General features: G+C 48.7%; 1 protein-coding gene across 2 annotated transcripts in view; it reads left to right on the top strand.

Annotated features, from left to right (window-relative positions):
* FGF12 (fibroblast growth factor 12) overlaps positions 1-19,514 on the top strand; it is a 281,396-nt gene that overhangs the window by 101,579 nt on the left and 160,303 nt on the right. The window contains exon 1 of one of the 2 annotated variants that reach the window (XM_073359017.1): positions 790-990. The exons of the other annotated variant lie outside the window; for it this stretch is intronic. Coding sequence (XP_073215118.1) covers positions 903-990 — 88 coding nt within the window. The 5' untranslated portion in view covers positions 790-902. Of the gene's footprint in view, positions 1-789; positions 991-19,514 lie in introns of those variants that run through there. 2 annotated transcript variants of the gene reach the window in all.

The raw sequence follows: 19,514 nt of genomic DNA on the forward strand, positions 1-19,514 counted from the left end.
CGTGTAATGGTCACCGTGAAATGTGCGGGCAGGGCAGGGCACAGGGGCTTGTTCTGGGGGACGGGTATAAGGGGCGATCCTGGCTGACTGTCCCATCCAGCCCCTGGGCACTTTCTGGGGAAACGCCCCTGGCTGGAGAAATCTGACAGCTAGAGGCTCCTTTTGCATTAACCAGCAACTCTCCGAAGCGGCTCTGTCCCATCGCCAGTGGGGCGCTCTCCTGCCTCCCCCACCCCGCCCCAAGTCCCCAGCCAGGGGCCCATGTGCAATGGGGGCTTCACAGCCCTGGGGGCAGGAGCAATTCAGCGCTGGGCAACTCCCCAGCGCGCTGCTCGGCCAGCCCGTGGCGCCTGTCCCGCCCTGCGCCCCCCACTCGCCCCGTCCCGTCCTGCGCCCCCCGTCCAGCCCTGCGCCCCCCGTCCCGTCCCGCCTTGCGCCCCCCCTGTCCCGCCCGACCTCACTTCCCCTGGAGCCTCCGCTCCCTCGGTCTAACCCCCCGCGCCTTCTCCTGCCGCCGGGCCGGGCCCGGGGCGTTATCTCCGCCCGGGGCTGGTCCCGGGGTGCTCTGCAGCCGGGGAGCCGGAGTCTCTGCTCCCGGCGGGGTGGGGTCGGCAGCCCGGGCCTGGGAGCGGTTGTTCCCCCCCCCAGTGGCGCTCCCGGCAGGGGGCAGGGCCCATGGGCTCCGGGGCTTGACGTGCTTCCCAGAGCCCGGCCCCTCCCCTGCAAAGTCCCAACAAGTCAGGCTGGAGCGATTCCCAGGGCTCGGAGCAGCGGCGGCGGCTGGGGGTGCGCAGCCCTCGCCGCTCTCCGCCCCGGCTCCCCGCGCCCCCGGGGCTGCGAGCGGCTGGTGGCGGGGCGCGGTTCCCCGCACCGCAGGGAGGCGCCGCGGCCCGGGGACGCCCATGAAGATTCCGGGGCTTGTCCTGAAGAAAGGCTCGCACATGCTGCAGTGTCTCTGCGGAAGGCGCCTGAGATCCAGCAACAGCCCAGGTGGGGATTTCCCTTCCCTGGGGGCAAGAGTCCCTGCCCCCCGCCTGCCCGAGCCCTCCTCTCTGCTAGCCCGGCCCGGGGACGGGGTGCGCCGGCCCCTTCCTTACCGGACTTTCCCCCCGCAGCGCTCTGCAACCGGCCGCACACAGCGACCCCGCCTAGCCCGGCTCCCCGGCGCTCCCCCTGTGCGCCCTGCGGGCAGGATGGGGGTGCCACTCGGGCTGCGTCTCAGCGGCTGGTGGCTGGTTGGGAGCAAAGCCAAGCACACCGAACAGGTGGCTGGCAAAGTGTCCTCTGCCGAAGAGCTGGAGAGTGGCTTTTCCAACTCCTTCTCCGAGCCAGCCCCGCTTTACTGTGCAAGGGGATCCGTGCCCGTGGGGGAGCTCTGTCCTTGGTGCGCTGCCCCAGAACCTCGCTTGGCCCAAGCCCTGGTCCGAAGACCCCATCGGGTCAATCTTTTGTCTAGGGCCTGGGGAATCTAAGGTTAAAGCTGCATGAGCTTAGTTTGTCCAGGTGCCCCGAGAGGAAGATGTTGTTTAAGGTAAAATAACCAAACTACCCACTTTGATTTTGTTGTGGATTTAGTGTGCGTCGTGAAGAGTCTTTGAAGAAAGTGAGAACTATTTCAAAGGTGTTGTGGTTAATCAGGCGTGGGGGGGGGGTTTTGGGGGGGAGGGTGAGGTTTTTTGTAAAATCAATGGTAAACTCTTTCTCCCCCGCCCCTGTGGTTGACTTTCTTGCATTCCGAAAACCTACTATTCTGCTCCTTCTATAAAGCAGTTGGATCAAAATAAAATGAACAGATTTTCTCTCTTTCCATAAAAATCAGGATTGTATTTTTAAATAAATATTTCTGGTGTCCCGGGGTCTGTTAACAGCTTTATTTTGTACCTTTTAAACCAGAGCCACTTTTTTGTCTCGAAAACGTGTGTGACTTCTCCTAACACTCTTGGTGGCAGGTCTGTGGGTCAAAAGACAATACACCCCAAACAAGTCACTTTTTTATTCATTACAATGCAGACTTTTCTGGAAGGCATTTTTAAAATACATCTCCTAAAGCAAAAGCTGGTTATTAAAATCTTTATTTGAAATATAATAGTGGCACATATTTCAGCTGAAATCTGGATAACATTGTATCTGTCACACAAGCACTGTTTCTGACCCTGTAGTGGCCATATATATATTTTTATGCTCTGAACTTTTATATGGAGGGAGACATGTTTTCTAGGGGTTGAAGCAAGAAACTGAGACCACAAAGCAAGAATGTGTTTAAGCCCATGCTTAAAGTTAAGCATGTGCCTATGTGCTTGCCTGAATAGGGGGCCGAGTATCAGAACCTGTTGGGGTTTTTTTCAGGCTCTGCATTGTCTTTTCCTGGGGTTTTGGGGAAGTCACTTAACCATTCTGTGCCTCAGTTTGCCAGCTGTAAAATGTGAGGAGGATAAGAAGACCTGCCATATCTCAGGGGGTTGTAAGACTTAATCTTTCTAAAGCACCATGAACAAAAGGCCTAAAAATGCAAAGCAGAATTTTATTATTTATTTACATCTCTCAAAGGCTACTGCTTTAGACTTGGTTGGGTCTGTGTTCCCATACCAACATTTACCTAACCGGAGGATCGCAGTAATAGCTAGGCAGTAGACATTCAGAAGGGGCCTTTTTTTGTTATACCCAGAAGGACAGGTGCCATTTGTTGGCCTAGTAACAGGTGACTTGTTTTCTTATGTGAGAGCTCAACCTCTCGGGAGAGAAATTATTCACACCTCCCACAGAAATACTGCTCATTTTCCCATTGAAACAGTCCTGTGCTGGGGAACAGTTTGTTGCTGAGGTCAGTTTAAGTTCCCTTTTGGCCCAACCAACGAGAGAGCTTGTTAATTGCCAGAGCCACTTGTTTATGCCTGGTCGCTCCCAACTTGAGTCAGTAAGTGTAATTGGTTCATAACAATAGGACAGGCACAGGGAGTCACGTAGAGGACTGGACTGGGAACTCCAGAGGCTATTCTTACCTCTAGTCAGGAGAAAACTCCAATACATGTCATTATCAGCTATGCTGGGGCAATCGTCACTGGATTTGAAACACCAGGCCTGGTTCTCACCTGAGTGGTACACAAAGCTAGAGTTTCCTTCATAGTCCTAATAAACAACCACTTCATGTCATTCAGAAAGTCAGGACAGCACAGGGAATAATAATTCCTGGGTGTAAATAGTCCGATCTCGCTGTAATATATCTGGGTTATAACAGCACAAAACATTTATAACATAAAAATGACCATGCTGGGTCAGACCAAAGGTCCACCGAGCCCAGTATCCTGTGTTCCAACAATGGCCAATGCCAGGTGCTTCAGGGGGGATGAACAGAGCAGGGAATCACCAAGTGATTTGGGGGGAGGGGGTAGATAATCAGCTGAACACAAGCTCCAGGTGTGATGTTGTGGCTAAAAGAGCTCATGCCATCCTGGGAGGCATCAACAGGGGAAGCTTGAGTAGGAGTAGAGAGGTTATTTTACCTTTGTATTTGGCTCTGTGCAACCACGGCTGGAATGTGGTGTCCAGTTCTGGTGTCCAAAATTCAAGAACGATGTTGATAAATTGGAAGAGGTTCAGAGAATGATTATAAAGGATTGGAAAACGTGATTTATAGTGATGGACTCAAAGAGCTCAACCTATTTAGTTTAGCAAAGAAAAAGTGAAGGGGTGAATTGATTACAGTCTAGAAGTATCTGCATAGGGAACAAATAAGAACATAAGAGCGGCCAGGCTGGATCAGACCAAAGGTCCAACTAGCCCAGTATCCTGTCTTCCAACAGTGGCCAATGCCCAGTGCCCCAGAGGGAATGAACAGAACTGAATCATCAAGTGATCCATCCCCTGTCACCCATTCCCAGCTCCTGGCAAAATATTTAATAATGGGTTCTGGAATATAGCAGAAAAAGGTCTAATGTGATCCAATGGCTGGAAGTGGATGCTAGACCAATTGAGACTGGAAATAAGGGGTACGTTTTTAATAGTGAGGGCAATTAACCACTGGAACAATTTGCCTGGGGTTGTGGTGGGTTCTCTCCCCCACCCCGATCATTTTAAAATCAAGACTGGATGTTTTTCTAAAAAAATACACTCTAAGAATTATTTTGGGGCAGTTCTATGGCCTGTGTTGTACAGGAGGTCAGGGTAGATGATCATGATGGTCCTTGCTGACCTCTGAGTCTGAGTCTATTGACCATCATGAGGCATTTTTGTGGCCTGACATAGGGCGAGAGAGAGCTAATAAAAGTGACAGTAATCTCCAGATTCTGGTACAACCCTGCCATGTAGCTCAGTGGTGTTAAAACGTATACTGCGTGTTGCTAGTTTAAAGCCTGGGGTCTCATGTCTGTTTCCACTGGCTATCAAAATTATTGGAATTTCTTCCTCATTGCTGTTGGTTGGGCTCCTTGCATTATTTGAAAACACACAGTTAAACTAAGCACTGCTATCCCTAGAGAGTAGCCACCCAAGGCCACTCTCAGCTGTCTGCTAGATCTCCTTGAGCCCATGCTTTGGAAGAGCTATGACCTGGCAGCCTTGCTTCCCCAGCAGCCTGCTGTGTTTTGATACCTGCCTGGCAGGCAGGATACCACTGGAACTTGGTCAAATCGAACCATCTCTGCGAAACATTTCAATTGTAACGAAACAGCAAATTCAGATGAAAAAAATGTTTAGTCTGAATTTTTCTGACCAGCTTGAATCGAGGTTGTAGATACCTTGTTCTTTGAAGGAATAATTGTACCTGTCTCTTTCTATAGAACTTTCCATCTGTAGTTCTCAAGGGCTTTGCCAGGGAAAATAATCCCAAACCTAGATGACGGAGAAGTGAAGGGACCTTGTCCTTTTGTTGTTTTCTAAATGCCACGTGCACCTGTGCTGGGGTATAAGTGACAGGGCTTCTTGGAAAACGTTGACCAAAACTTCTCACTTACAATGTAATGAAAAAACGTCTCCTGCCTTCTGAGCAGCTCTGATTCACAATCAGATCTACACAAAATGCTGTGGTCAGATTTTGTTTATCCTGACTTTGAAAAATTACCCAGGTTCAGGCCAGCTGTATGCTGCATAATTCTTCTGGCGTAGCTCTGCCAGGCTGGGATGAGAAGAGGTATGATGCCTGATCAACAAGCTGTGCTGGCAGAAGGCCCTCGGGGAGACACAGCTACACCAGCAAAACTTCACTTTGACCGGTATCCCTGATACCACTTCTAGGGGTGTGGTTTTACTGCATTGGTAGATAGTCTGGCTTTGCTGGTAGAGCTGTATCCACACTAGAGCAGTATATTGGTGTTCCTATACTAGTGAAGTGCTCCTAGGGTAGATATAGCCTCATAAGTGTATATATAAAATCGGCAATTTTAAAATATGTTTGACAGGGAACCGGCTCTTAAAAAAACCCCTCTTATCACTTGTTTTCTTATTTAACTGTGGAGGTGACCAATTTAAGTGCGGTGTATAGATTTGCTGGTTCATGGCCACTGGATGGCAGTGGGTTGATTTTGTTTTTTTCTGGAGTTAGGCATCGATTCAGCAAAGCACTTACTTACTTATGAAAGCTCACGCTCAAATACATTTGTTAGTGTCTAAGATGCCACAAGTCCTCCTTTTCTTTTTGTGGATACAGACTAGCACGGCTGCTACTCTGAAACCTCTCTTAACCATGTGATTAATCCCATTTAAAGTTACGCACATTCCTAAATACTTTTCTGAATCTTGGATTTAGAGAATTCTGAAACCCTGTGTCTATTGTCTCTAGCCCACTGAAACGTGTGACCCCTTTCCCTACAAAAACTGAAGATTTTCTTGTATATTGGTCAAACAGTCAGTTCAAGACAATGAAACTACAAAACCAGATGGCACAAGCGTCATGAAAAGTCCAGTGGGCTCCAAACAGTAGATCAGGTTGCTTATGCCATGATAGTACACAAAGCTTTCAATTGTATGAAGAGATGTTTGCTTGAAAGGCCTTTGAATAGATTCTTCCCCTTGAGGAAAGGAGATGGGTCACGTTTAATAATAAAAATAGCCTTCTTTCCCATAGCCCGAAACAGTGTGGAAGCTGGTAATCATGTTTTGTGTGGCAAAGCATTTTTCTAAACGGCATGTGTATGCCTTTCTGGTATTGTGGCTGTGATTGGCTGCTGGGTCTATTTGCATGTGCTAAATTGCAGTCCTGGAGATCTGTGAAAACAACCCAGCAAAGCCAATCTCAGCTGGGAGCATGGAAGCTGCTGCTAATTTTGTGATGAGCCACCCACAGGCCCAGTGTGAGTCATTATCATTGTTTTCAGAGTAGCAGCCGTGTTAGTCTGTATTCGCAAAAAGAAAAGGAGGACTTGTGGCACCTTAGAGACTAACCAATTTATTTGAGCATAAGCTTTCGTGAGCTACAGCTCACTTCATCAGATGCATCCGATGAAGGTAGAGCTGTAGCTCACGAAAGCTTATGCTCAAATAAATTGGTTAGTCTCTAAGGTGCCACAAGTACTCCTTATCATTGTTTTGTTTTCCAGAATTCAGCAGTTAACGCTTCCGGGATCCAATCTCTGGGTTATCTCCATACTTGTATTTGTTTTACATGGCTCTGTCTGGTTTGGAGAAAAGAATAGAAAAACCAGTCCTTTTTTCTTTCTCAAAAGACACTTTAAAATATTAATTGTTCATCTCTTAGTCCCGTCTTCCTGTTTTAATGCACATTAACCAGCCTTGCTTCCACTTAACCTTAAAACTTTCTCTGGTGCATCAGTTGGTAAGTAATAGTTCTCAGGCTGATTATAAGGCTTTGCATCTTGAAAAGTGCTGAGCAGACACTAGCTAATTAATCCCACAGTGGGGCTTGAAATATTTCCCCCATTTTAAACACATTGAGATAAAGTGACTTAACCAAGGTTATTCATTAACTCCGTGTCAGAACCAGGATTAGAAGTGTCTGTCTTCCAGTTCTGGAACACAACTAGAAGTTCATAGCTGGCACTTGTTACAAACTGGCTCAGAACCTCATCGTACTGTCACCAGGTTTTTGAGAGTGGACCGTGTGGCTACTTCACACTTGCTAATGACTGAGGTCACTCACCGGAGAAACCCTTGCTGGCTGCAATCCCTTGTTACAGTTAGTCCCACCTGGAGCCATGAGAAGCCCCCAAACCTGCTCTCAATCTTAACTGTGAGCCCGCTGGGCCTGAGTAAAGTTCTAGTCACTGGCTCTAGCTCTGGGATGCCAGAGCACACTCCCGGGCTCAGACCTATCGCCAGCCACCCTTCCTTAGGATGTAGGTTGCTGGTCCATCTCCAGCCAACTGCCCCAGCCCCGAAAACCAGTGCCTGAGCCTTCCTGAGCCCCCCCCCCAGGCACTTTGTACACGCTCCCTTGGAGCTGCATCTCAGCCATGGGCTCCCTCATTTAACCCCTTGGGGACAGCGTGGCAGCTAGAGGAACACAAGCTCAGCAGAGGAACTTCTTAACTAGTCATTTTACTCATAAAGCACTTGAGCGTTACAGATCGTTGCAGATCACAGAAGGCCGGAGGTGCCTCTCTGTGTTCGTTGTTCCTATGCATCCGAGGTTTGTCAGTATTTCATTCTGGGCAGGTCTGGTGCCACTTTGAGTTGGTGTGCCCTGGTCTGGAGAGAGCTTGCTTCTGATGATGAGATTGGGGATTGTTTGAAGGCTTGAAGAGGAGGTTCAGGAAAGATTTCTTTCAGGATGGGGTCCCCATCAAGTGTATTTTTTAATTGTTTAATGGTACTCTCTGAATGGGTTCCAGTGTGGGAGGGTAGCTGACAACTAGGGGTGTGTGGTCAGGGGTTGTTTTGTTTTTTTTCCTGTATTGAAGCAGGTTCTCTCAGGGTATTCAGGTGGCCCATTCGATGATATGATCCACTTCTCTTGTGGTGTGTCCATGTCTGGTGAAGCTGGTTTTTAAGTGTGCTAAAGTGTGTATCTTGGACTTTCTCCTCAGAGCATATTCTATGGTATCTGAGTGCCCGGGTGTAGATAACAGATTCCTTGGTTTGTTTGGGGTGGTTACAGGCTCTATGAAAGTAGGTACAGGGATCTGTGGGTTTCTGGTATATGGTTGTTTGTGGGGTTCCATTGTTGAAGCTGATCTTGGTGTCCAGGAAGTTGATGCTGGTGCAGGAATATTCTAGAGAGAGTTTGATGGACAGGTGGTGGTTTTGAGGTTGTGGGCTCTCTATGAGGGAGTTTAAGCTGTCTGTCCAGAGAGTGAAAATGTCATCCATGTTCATCAGGTATATCACTGGTTTTGTGGAGCATTTGTCCAGAAATTCTTCCTCAAGGTGGCCCATGAAGAGGTTGGCTCATTAGTACCCCTGGCTGTCCCTATAGTTTGGACAAAGTGCTTGTTGTTGAATGTAAAATTGTTATGGGTGGTCAGCGCTATTGTAGATGGTCTTGCCACTTGGGCTCATCTGATTGTATGAGGTTGGGGGAGGCATTTGGGAATTCTGGGGGGGACATAATGGGAGAATGGGACATGGAGAGGAGAAGGTGGGTATTGGGGAGCACTGAAGGGGCGTGGATATGGACACGAGGGTATGGGTGAATCAAAGACAGTCATGGATGGGGTGTTTTAAGACAGAGGGATAGGGCACAGAGAGGGGTGGAGATGATGTGGAGAAGGGATGCAGGGAGGTGGGGGAGAAATGAAGGATAGGGCACCAGGGGAGGAATACAGGGCCAGAGGAAGGGAGTGACTTTTATTAAAAATGTCAAATGTTAGATTTTCTAGTCATAAATGCTCTAAGTGCTGTGTTTTCCGTATGGATAAAAGTCTCCTCCACAAACCCCATTTTCCACCTAGGTCTAACCCTCCTTGCTACCCAGCTTGGACTTGAGTAAGTCTTTGGGAGGAGGAACTCTGCCATGTTTGGTCTCCCCAGGTCTTTTGATCTAGGCTCCCTTCCCATTACTTTAGCATACACCAACTTGACTGAAACGTACCAGGCTCATTAAAAAACCCGGGAAATTCCTAAACAAAAAAATTCATTTTAAAAAAGAGCAAAGGTTTTATGTGTGTGTCAGAGTCCACTCCCTGCATAATGCTGACACACTCTTCACAAAACTTCTCCCTCGTCAAAAGAAAATTAGAATGTCTGTCTGGAAATGATCAATTAAAGACTCCAGTCAGTTCCCGTCTTCTCCCCCTGGCAAACAATCCATCCTTAGCCACTGGATTTCCTCCTTGTCTGTGATCACTGGGATAAGGCACGAAGTGAAGATCTATGGTACAGTGACCTAGGAAACTCAGGGGAATAATAGGCTCTTGTAGTATTGTGATTGGACGCTGCATTCAAAAGGAAATGAGAAAACACAACCACCCACATGTCCTTTTCTCATGTATGCAAAGAACCAACCATGTTCCCTATTGACACAGCATACGTAACCACAGCACCACACGTCACATTTCCTTGACACAGATTGATGCATCCTGAAGGATACACAGCATTGGGCTTCAAGCCATCGCCACTTGGTTCAAATCTCTGTGTTTCAATCAATTTTCACCCCTATTTCCTCCGTCCTCCTGAGAATGCCTTACACAGAATATATCCTGGGGATGGGATGGACCCCCAACCCCCTGCACCATGTAGAGGTTTGAGCCAGATAAGAACTGCGCAGCGTGATCCCACCTGTACCAAATACAAGCTGTGTGCCAGTGTACGGGTCTCAGCTCAGTTGCATCTCCTGTCCCTGTCAATGTGGCCTGCTCTTTACCCCAGCATTTTAATTCCATGCTTCTTGGTGGTTAAAAATGGCCTTGAGATCTGCCCTAATTGCATTACATCAGGTACCAGTGGGGTTCAGGGTCTGAACTGTTACTTTTAAGAGCAGAGTTCTACCGGGTTTCTTGTTCTGTGTAACTGCTGTGTGAGTTTTGTAAATATTTGATCAGTTGCTTTCGTAAAGTTCTGAATACTTGGGTTGGGCTAAATTGGCGGCTCCCGTGCTCAGTGCTCTTGGTAAATGGGTGATGAATCACAGCAGGTGTGATACTGGATTTTCCCTTTTCTAGACAGGACACAGAAGTTGGGCTTGCTTTCCTCTGTGCTTTTGTGTGTTGCCTGCTCTCTGGGTTTGTGGAGGCCTTTGTGATGAAGGCTTTGCCATGATTATTTTAAAATGAAAAAGCAGCAACCCCATGTGCTCTGTATGGAACCTGGTCCCTTTATCCCTGATATCTGCAGGCTTTGGTCATTAAATGAACTCTGCACACACCTTGATCTTAATCTTAGATTGTTTGGCACATATCCCAGTGTGTCTTGGCTGAGATCTGTACTGGTTTGCAGTTCATTCACAAGACCTATGTGGTTAGGGATGTCATAAGCGTCTGTGTTCACTTTTTGTTAGCTCTTTGAGGTCAGAAAGGGGGAATTAAAGGAGTAAAATGACTTGTGCAGCCCCGCAAATAAATACAGAAATGCAGGGAGGTGGGAGGAGCTTGTCAATATTTTCTTTTAGAAAGCCGGATGCTGTGGTTTTGTGAATGAATATTATGTCTATTTGGCATATCTGGCTCTTGCTGAAAACACCTATTTGGGAACTTAACACCATACAATTCATATGCTGCAGATAAGTCCTGTGCTGTATTAGTCCTGCAATAGGTCACCGGCATGGTGAGCATTCCCCTCCATGGCGAATCCTCGGTTTTAGCCCTCTAGTGTAGGTTAGGAAATCATTTCTTTTCCCTGCAAAAATTGATTAAAACAATTTTTTTCATTTTGAAAATTGTTCGTGTTTGTGTTTAAAAAAAAGCCCCCAAACACGAACTTTTTTGATGAAAACATGTTTAGTGTCAATGTCGTTTTTGTTGACTAGCCCTTTTATTATCCATATTTATTTATATGATCATAGTAGCCAGGAGACCCAGTCGTGTGCCAGGGTTGTGGTGCGCTAGGTGCTCTATAATACAAAATAGAAAGATGGCCCTACCCAAAGAGCTTAGAACCTGAGTACATGGTCTGTGGAAAAAATATTTAGACGGGAAAATGCAGACCAGCTCTCTAGCCTTGCTTGTGTCTAGTGCTCTGGGAAAGAGAACTGAGCAGGGGTCCTGCCGTGAAGTGTTTCAGAGGGGAGAGGGATAGCCTCCACCAGAATTAGAGAAGGATTAGTAATTTCCATCATCCACGCTGTGCCTTGGAGACTGGTAAATTACTTGTTCAATGACCTCAACTTGTGTAATGACACCTAGCACCCGTGCAGCTCTTTCCATCCATGGGCCGCAGGATGGTAACATTGTCTTCATTTTATTTATGAGAAATGAGAGGCAAGTGACTTGACTAAAGTCACATGCTGCATCAGTAGCAGAGTGGGGAGTAGAACCCAGGGCTTCTCACTTCTGGTCCCATCTCCTTCTAGTCCCTAGACTCAGATGCCTCCATGTGTGGAGCTAACAGACGCAACTGATGGCTCTGTGCCCATGGGAGGTTACCGTCTAAATTAGCCCTCAGATGGCAAGGGGTGAGAGACGCTCAGCCAGCAAAAGAACCGACACAGAGCAGACCGTGGATAAAGGGTGGCAGGTTGCCAGTCGAAGCACGCACTGTCCAACAGTACCAGGAGGTGGTGTGTGCGGGGCCAGAGCGGGAGTTCTCCCATAGTCTCAGCAGACAGACAATGGCTGCTTGATGGTTTCACTTGGAAACCGGGAGGGGGCTGTAGCCAGAGGCAAAAGGCTAGAGCAGTGAAACATCCATGTAAAACCTCAAACACCTCCCCCTGACTTGGGCCTTGGGTCCACGGTCCATGTGTTCACAAATGCAGCCCATGGTCATGTGTTCGGTGGCCGTGAGCTGAGGTCACTGGGGAGCTGAGAAAGCTGTAGATCATTGTCCCCCTACCACGCCCTGTGGCCTCATACGATACCCATCCCTAAAGATATTTCAGGTAGGGAGGAGGGGCTGGCAGGGCTCATGTGGTAAGAGGGTCTGGCTGGAATTGGAGGATGGACTTCACCAAATCTGACCCTCTGCGTAAGTCACAGCTTGGCTGGGGAGGGGTCATCAGTTCTTTTCCTTGCACAGTCTGGGTGTGGCCGCTCTGTTTCTCTGTTACCCCTCCCCCAGCTAATTCTGTGCAGACCTCAGAGAACAGCCTACCCGTGTGTGTCTCTCACTCCAGTACGGACGGCAGGCACGTGACTGTAGAGGGGAGAAAGGCAGAGTATCTCTATTATTTATGGACGATATTCATTTGGCTGGTCGGATACCACTGGGATTAAGCATTGGAGAGGGAAGATGAAGGCTGCATATGCAATCAGCAGAGCACATGTGTCTGTTAACTGACAAATCCTGTATCTCTTTTGTAACCAGAATTTCTCCTGCTGCCTGAGTCCTTTCGGACTAATTCTAGGACATCCTGCTCACGAGACCATGTGCAAGAAACTGCAGGAATGTTGGGTTATAGACTCAGATCCTCATTTTTAATAGAGAGGACCCATGGAGCAGTCCTCTTGGTAGACAAGTAGCACATCCCCTGTGACTTTGGAGACAGCCTAGCAGCCTGGCACGCTGCAGAGGAATGGGCTGAACCCACCTTCTTTGGCTTCTGTCTAACTTAAATGACTCTCTCCATCCTGGGAAAGAATGCGGTCTAGTGGTGGTAGATGAGAACTGGCGGTTAGGACTCCTGGGTTGTCTTATTGGCTCTCACTGTAGCTCCGTGGCTGCCTACTGCCGCCCAAACACCCCCATGTGCCCCGTCTGCCTCTATTTCCCCTTCACCCAGACCCTTGTAAGAACTCAGTCTCCAGTGACCTTCAAAGCTCAAATCTTTCCATTCGCCCTTCAGCTGTTCCCCTCTGGCTGGCAGCAGAGTTTGTCAAAGATCAAAACTACAAAATCCAAATGAAACACAGAGTCTTCCAGCTCTTCTTCTCTTCATTAACTGTTAGACTCACTCCTCAGAGCCATTCCTCCCACAAGGCCCAGCTCCGCACAATCTCTCACTTCCTGAACTTCCCCAGTTCCCTGCCAGGCTTCCTGCCTCTGGCAGTCTGAGCTGCTCTCCCCACTCCACCCCTTCCTTCTGCCTTTTACATTGGAATCACCTGACTCCTCTCCTGGGGGGCTCCTCTGTAGTCAGGGCTGGCTTAGCTCCAAGCTCTCCAGCCCAGAAGCAAACCTCCCTGTTCCACTCACACTGATTCAGTGCATCCCCTTGGCCAAGGGACCCCCGAAAGCCCTCCCATCTGCAAAATGGGTATAAAATGTGTCCCGCTCTCTCTGAGGTGCTGCAATATTAGTTGGAGCCAAAAGGCGGCAGGGAAATATGCTGTGCGTGGCTGAATGCTTTCTGCCCTCAGCGAAAGAGAGTCTCCACCAGGGTGCTCAGGTTGCCAAGCTGCAACTTCCTCATTACCACAAAATAATAGGTCAATACCGAGAGTAATTTACATTGAAATTAAACCCACCTCCGGTGCTCCTGCTGGGGGGGATGCACCAAGAGAACGACGTCAGGGTCTACACCTGTGTAATTAAATCGGAGGCCAAACTGCATGTGGACAAGACTCAGGCAGGCGTAGTCAAGTCGTGAGAGAGGGGTGGCAATCCTGAGATGGCCACTAGAAAAGGCGCAAGTTCCCTGGGGACGCAGAAGCTGATTGGAATGTGCATCTAGTCATGGTCTTGTCTTTTGTCCAGTCTGGCTTAATTCCTTCGAACTGGGGCTGTCTTAGAGGCCTTGGTTAAGGGGCTGGGCTGGGAATTGGGAGAGCTGGGTTCTGGCACTGGCTGTGCCACAGACTCACTGCGTGACCTTGAGCAAGTCACTTTGCCCCACCCCCAGGCTTCCACTGGCCCATCAGAAAATGGGGCTAATCCTGCACAGTTAGCCAGGCGGTCGTGAGACTAACGTAATGCTGGTAAAGCATGTGGAGAGCTCTGATGGAAGTTGCTGTGCAAGTTTAATTTTTTATTCTGATTCTGACCAGTGAAGTTGACCACATGGTTTTTAGTGCAGGGAATTGGTTCTGGAAGGGGAGGGGGGTGGGGAAGAGCTGTTTCTCGTTCATGTTCAGTGTGTTCTGCAGCATTTTTTCCTTTCTGATGACTAAACTGTTCTGTATTTGAAATTGGAAACTATTGCAAGAGTAACACAAACGGGGCTTGATTTTGAAAAACGGATTCATAATTGTTTGTCTGATTTGTATGTGCAATTACCATGATTACCACTGAAAGTGGCCATCTGAGAACGCAGTTTTGGAACTCTTTTTCTCCTCTGTTTTCACTCTGTTGTTTCTGAAGGTGCAGGTCCTTGTGAGATCTAAATGTTGCACACGTTAGTTTAATTTATATTGTGTCTACTCCTGTGATCTCCTACCACTTCCACATTTTCACTTTTCTTTTTCATTCTACTTCCCTCATGGTTTCTCTTTGTCCCCCCATTTGATGCTGTCTGAGAGTGGTGTGTTTAGTGACGTCCTAGCTCTTCCTGGTGAAAGAGATTCAGATTCTTTTCTGTCCTCTCTAGATTCTGGTACCGCCCTTATCGCCGTCCTGTCTGAGCACTTTCCAGTCATGCATGAAGCACTGTACAGATTAACATCTTTCGCGTGGCTCATTCTCCCGTCTCACCAGGGGAGAACTGTGTGTGCAGTGCAGTGCTTGGTTTGGTAGGCTTTGGCTTGTCTGCTTTAAACGTACCTGCTGATACAATGATGGACACGGTATGAATGCCTAGACAGGTAGGATGACTCCCCTTCCGTATTGTGTATGGCTCATAGTGTATTGTGACTCTAGAGAGGCAGAGGGAGACATGCTTGCACCTGGTTTGGGTTTGGGGCTCAGGATTTGGGCACTAAATGGTGCCATTTGCATGAGATTCACTCTCCTTGTTAGATTTTCCTCTGCTATGGGTTGCAGCTGGATCAGATCCAGAAAACAGGCATCTCCTGGTTTGGGATCTGACTGGGACCCAAAACTGTGGTGGGAGGATAATAATGGTTCTGCTACACAAGAGAAGCCTCCTCTTGAGCGTTAATCCAGCAGAGAGAGCAGCGCACCGTCCAGTTCCTGGTGGATGATTGTCATTTCTCTGTCCGTGTGAAGTTAGTCCTCCAGGTATGGCCTGATAACACAGCAAGCAGGAGTCCTCTGGTCAGCCCCAGGTCAGGGACAAAACAGCACTGGGCTTCCTGCCCTACACTGCCCTATCAGTGTCTCATCACAGTGACTTTGAAGAATGACGTGCGGGGGTGATGCACGCTCCAGGACCCTTTCAGCCCCTGGTCTCTCTGCTGAGCCTGCTGGCTGGGAACTGCTGAGACAGTGACGTGTTTCACATGGGCCAGCAGATGCCTGTTAGCTCTTGCAAACTCCTGGCCAGAGCTAAGGTCGATCCAGTGACATAAATACTTTACCAGTGCCAAACAATGGTCCTTTCCTAGGACTCAGTCCTTTCACTCCTAGCCAAGCTCTCCCCTTAATTCGGGTCTGATAACAATGGTAGAGGGAAGTATTAGCACATGGAGTAAAACTCTAGGCCAGGGAGATTTCATTTGCCACCAGTTCCAAAGCCTGTTGTTTCTCCTGCACATCACACTGGCCATCACTGCCGCTCCCCCGAGCATCGTGCTCAACCCTCTGCCTTGTGCTGGGTGAGCTGCTGCTGCCCCTCCCAACTGCATAATTACAGGTATATAAACCCCGGTCCTTGTTTGGCAGCAGAGAAAGTGGTGAGTCAGCGGTCTTCACAGGCAAGGCAAGTTCTCGTCCATTCAGAATTCTCACCGGCATGCAGCCTGAATCGCAAAGGCCCTGCCTCTGCCCAGGGGAGAGTCATGCGAGTTACAGAATCCAGAGGCCACAGGGAAGGTCTTGTAACTAACTAGATTTGACCGTACAGTTAAGCAGACCAAGGTCCCACACCCATATCCGTGTCAAGCCTTGCAAAATTATTATCTATGCTATACACTGATCTGAATTCAGGATTGTGGTGGTGGGACGAAGCCATCCCCAATGAGTAGCCTCTGATGCCAGCTAGAAAGCATTGCTTTATACACAGCAATCCCCTGGGGAGACAGTATTGGGCCAGTTTTAAAGATGGAGAAAATGACACACACAGAGGTTAAGTAGCTTGCCTACAGTCCTTCAGCAAGAGCTGGGAAATGAAGCCAGACCTGACCCCAGTCCCTTGCCTTAACCACTAGACGGCACTCCCACCAGAGTTATGGTATGAAGGAGGATCATCCAGAGGCATGGGAGAGCTCAGTGGAACAGAAGATCTGCTGTACGGTGTGACCATCGCTCCAGCCAGGCCTGCTGGGACCCACAGCTCCGGTAATGACCTGTCCACTACTTGATGCATCAAAGGAAGATGCCAAATAAAGCAGAGGCCTGGGAGGCAGGAGGCTTGAAGAGGATGATTGACTTCTTCCTTGTCCTCTTAGACAGCCTGCACCTTCTGCCTTCTGGAAGATACGCTTCAGCCAAACATGGACACAAGTCATTGGGCTCAACCCCAGGGTAGCTGGGTGAAATGTAACGGCCTTTGATATGCAGGAGGAGAGCTAACTGTCCTTTCCGACCTTAAATCTATGAATCCTTCTACCAGGGCAGGGAAACGAGTATTTTTCAGGAAATCAGTGCAGCCCCAAAGGCATCAGTCATATGCTGGTGTGCCGATCCCATTTCAATAGCTCGTGGGTGTACAGGAGGAAGGCTGGGTACTCACTGGGAAGGGTGAATAGATCGAGATCAGTCTGACAACCATCTGTGCTTGTGTCTGACAAGTCTGGGCAAGTTACAAACCATCTGAGTCAGAGACCTGGTGTTCTTTTTAAACTGAGAGAGGCTGGCCTTCCGACTTCCACGTCCTTTAGGGCAGAGGTGAAAGTAAGCCGGTCCGGTCCAGTACAGCGTACCAGACCGAACCAACTTCCCCAGGCCAGCAATTTAAAGGGCCTGGGGCTCCCGGCAGCGGCCCCGCTGCCAGAGCCCCTGGGTGGCGGAGGTGGCTCAGGAGGTGATTTAAAGGGCCCTTTAAATCACCGCTGGAGCCTCCGGCTGCCGCCACTACCCTGGGGGCTCCAACAACAGGGCTCGGACAGCGATTTAAAGGGCCTGGGGCTCTGGCCGCTGCAGGGAGCCCTGGGCCCTTTAAATCGCCCCTGGAGCCCTGTTGCCGGAGCCCCGGGGTAGCAGCGGTGGCCCAGGGCTCCGACGGTGATTTAAAGGCCCCACCTCTTCCGGTTGAGGCCCCACCCACAGCTCAGGACTCCGGCATACTGGTAAGTCCTTTAAGTTACTTTCACCCCAGCTTTAGGGGTGCAGGGTATAAAGCAGTTCGTAGCCAAGCTCTCTGGATCATGAGCGTTCTCTCTCTGTGCCATCCGACCAGTGTCCACTGTAGGACTGTTTTAGCCTACAACACAGAACGGAAGGGTAACAGGGATAGATGCGGTGGCCGAGGATCTCATTACTGCCAGGGCTTTGGGAGGGCTGGCTAGTTACAGCAGGCTTGTTAGGTCATTTGCTGAACATTGCCGGATTTTAGAGAAGTCAGGTTCTTATCTGTGCAACATCTTAGCACTTGCTGTATGTGGGTATGTTAGCCGACGGCCAAGGATGTTTGGTGAGGTGCCAGCTATGCCCGTTTATACCATCCGTGACTTTAACCGCTAGGACGCACTGTCCCTTCGCGGCGGGCAGCCTGGGCTAGGCTGACGGATGCCCCAAGGTCCTAACCACCCGTGACTTTAACTGCTAGAGCTCAGAGCTCCTTTGCAGCGGGCAGCCAGGATTGACTGACAGGTGCCCCAAGAGTTTGCCTCGTGGAGGCTGCACAACTCAACGCTAGGCTCTTAGTACTCTCACCTAATGGCCAGGCTTTAGAGCCAAAACGGCTAAGGTTCTTTAATTGTGTTGGCTGCTTTACAGTAAACCAGAGAAAACAAGTCAGGCTTATGCACAAATGGTTACCAAAATTTATTAAGCTAGATTCTAATCATGTGGTTACAAAATTGCTAGTGCCTACTTATTTAAATGTAGAGATGTTACACACACAAACAAGTTACAAAACTGAAGCCACAATCCCAAAGAAAGAAAACAAAGTATAGAGCTCTATTTCAAAATATGTGTACACTAAAGATAGGAGATCAGGTGTGGGTGCTTCTTACCCTCCTTGCATCTCTCGATTCCAGCGGTGCCAAGCCAGGATCGGTCACTCAGTTCCACGGAAAGACGAATAAGGGACAAGGCGTAGGGACCCTCTTAGCTGCAGAAGCCTTGGGAGGCTGTCACTTATCTGACCAGCAGATAGATAGTGAAAAGCACTCAAAAATCATGGTGCTGTAGGTCCCCTACTTATACCTCTGTACTCCTTTATTCTCTTTCTCCTTTCTTATGCCAAATTGAGGCTGGTCTGTCGGGGTGACGCCAGCTTTCGCAAGAGTAGTTTACACTTGCAAGGGAGAGAAACAATAAGTTTCGACTACTGGACATTTCTTTTATCAGGGTAAATATTTTCCCACCTAGGATGTTGGTGTGTGTGCATCACGCTATTTAGTAGGGGCTAAGAGCCATGTCTGTCACAGGGCCTCTGCCTGCTGTGAGCTTAATCATTGTATCTGCTCCCAGAGGCACATTGTAGCAGCACACCTGTGCTTTCACAGCTTCAAAGGCTGTGCTGGAATATATGTTAAGTGCCCTGTTCCGGCTTCCTCCTGTGTTTCCAGCAATGCTGGTCTGAGGGGGGGGGGGCTGTCTGGCTACATTCCACCCCCTGATGCACCACACTACATCCCAGATTGCAAGGTGGCGGTGATGCCAGCACCTCTTGCCCTCCTTGGGGAAACCTAGAAATACCCAACAACCAAATTAGAGGATGAGGGTTCGCGGAATTGGTTAGGATCCCTTTTTAGCTCTAGGTATCTGATTTGCGTGGAGGAAAGAGCAGTTTGAATCAAACGCTTCATAATACATAAAGTTACACAAAAAACAATTACAATAATTAAAATGGTTAAAACAGTATTCACAACCGAATGTAAAAACGGGGAGAGGGAGAATCCCAAGTGTTGAGCTAACCATTGCATCCATGAGGTTTGTCCATTCTCAGCCACTGCATGTACTGGTACAAATTCAATTCCCAGTGCATTGGTTGAATCCAGCAAGGTGCACATCCAGCAATTGGTAGCACCAGCAGCTGAGGCGATGGTTTGGATTGCTCCCCGAAGAGGATGTTCTGGTATTGCCAAGGTGACTGGAGCCAACAGAAGGATCATGAGGGCTTGCAGGAACATATCTCTGGTGGGTCGTGTTCTAGCTAAAAAACTTATTTTAACACTAAAAGCAAAAATTACACCTGCTATTATAAGTAATGGCAAATATATCAACAGTCCCTAGTAGTCTCTAGTGATCAAACAGGTCTGCTGCATGGTCCATTTTGCTGACAGGTTAGCTGGCAGGTTGCTCAGAACCATGGGACCATTCCTGCAATAAATCACATGGTCAGCCGGTCTTGGATGCGATCCAAGCCTCTG

This window comes from Lepidochelys kempii, chromosome 9 (genome assembly GCF_965140265.1).
Source record: "Lepidochelys kempii isolate rLepKem1 chromosome 9, rLepKem1.hap2, whole genome shotgun sequence".
NCBI classification, from domain to species: Eukaryota; Metazoa; Chordata; order Testudines; family Cheloniidae; genus Lepidochelys; species Lepidochelys kempii.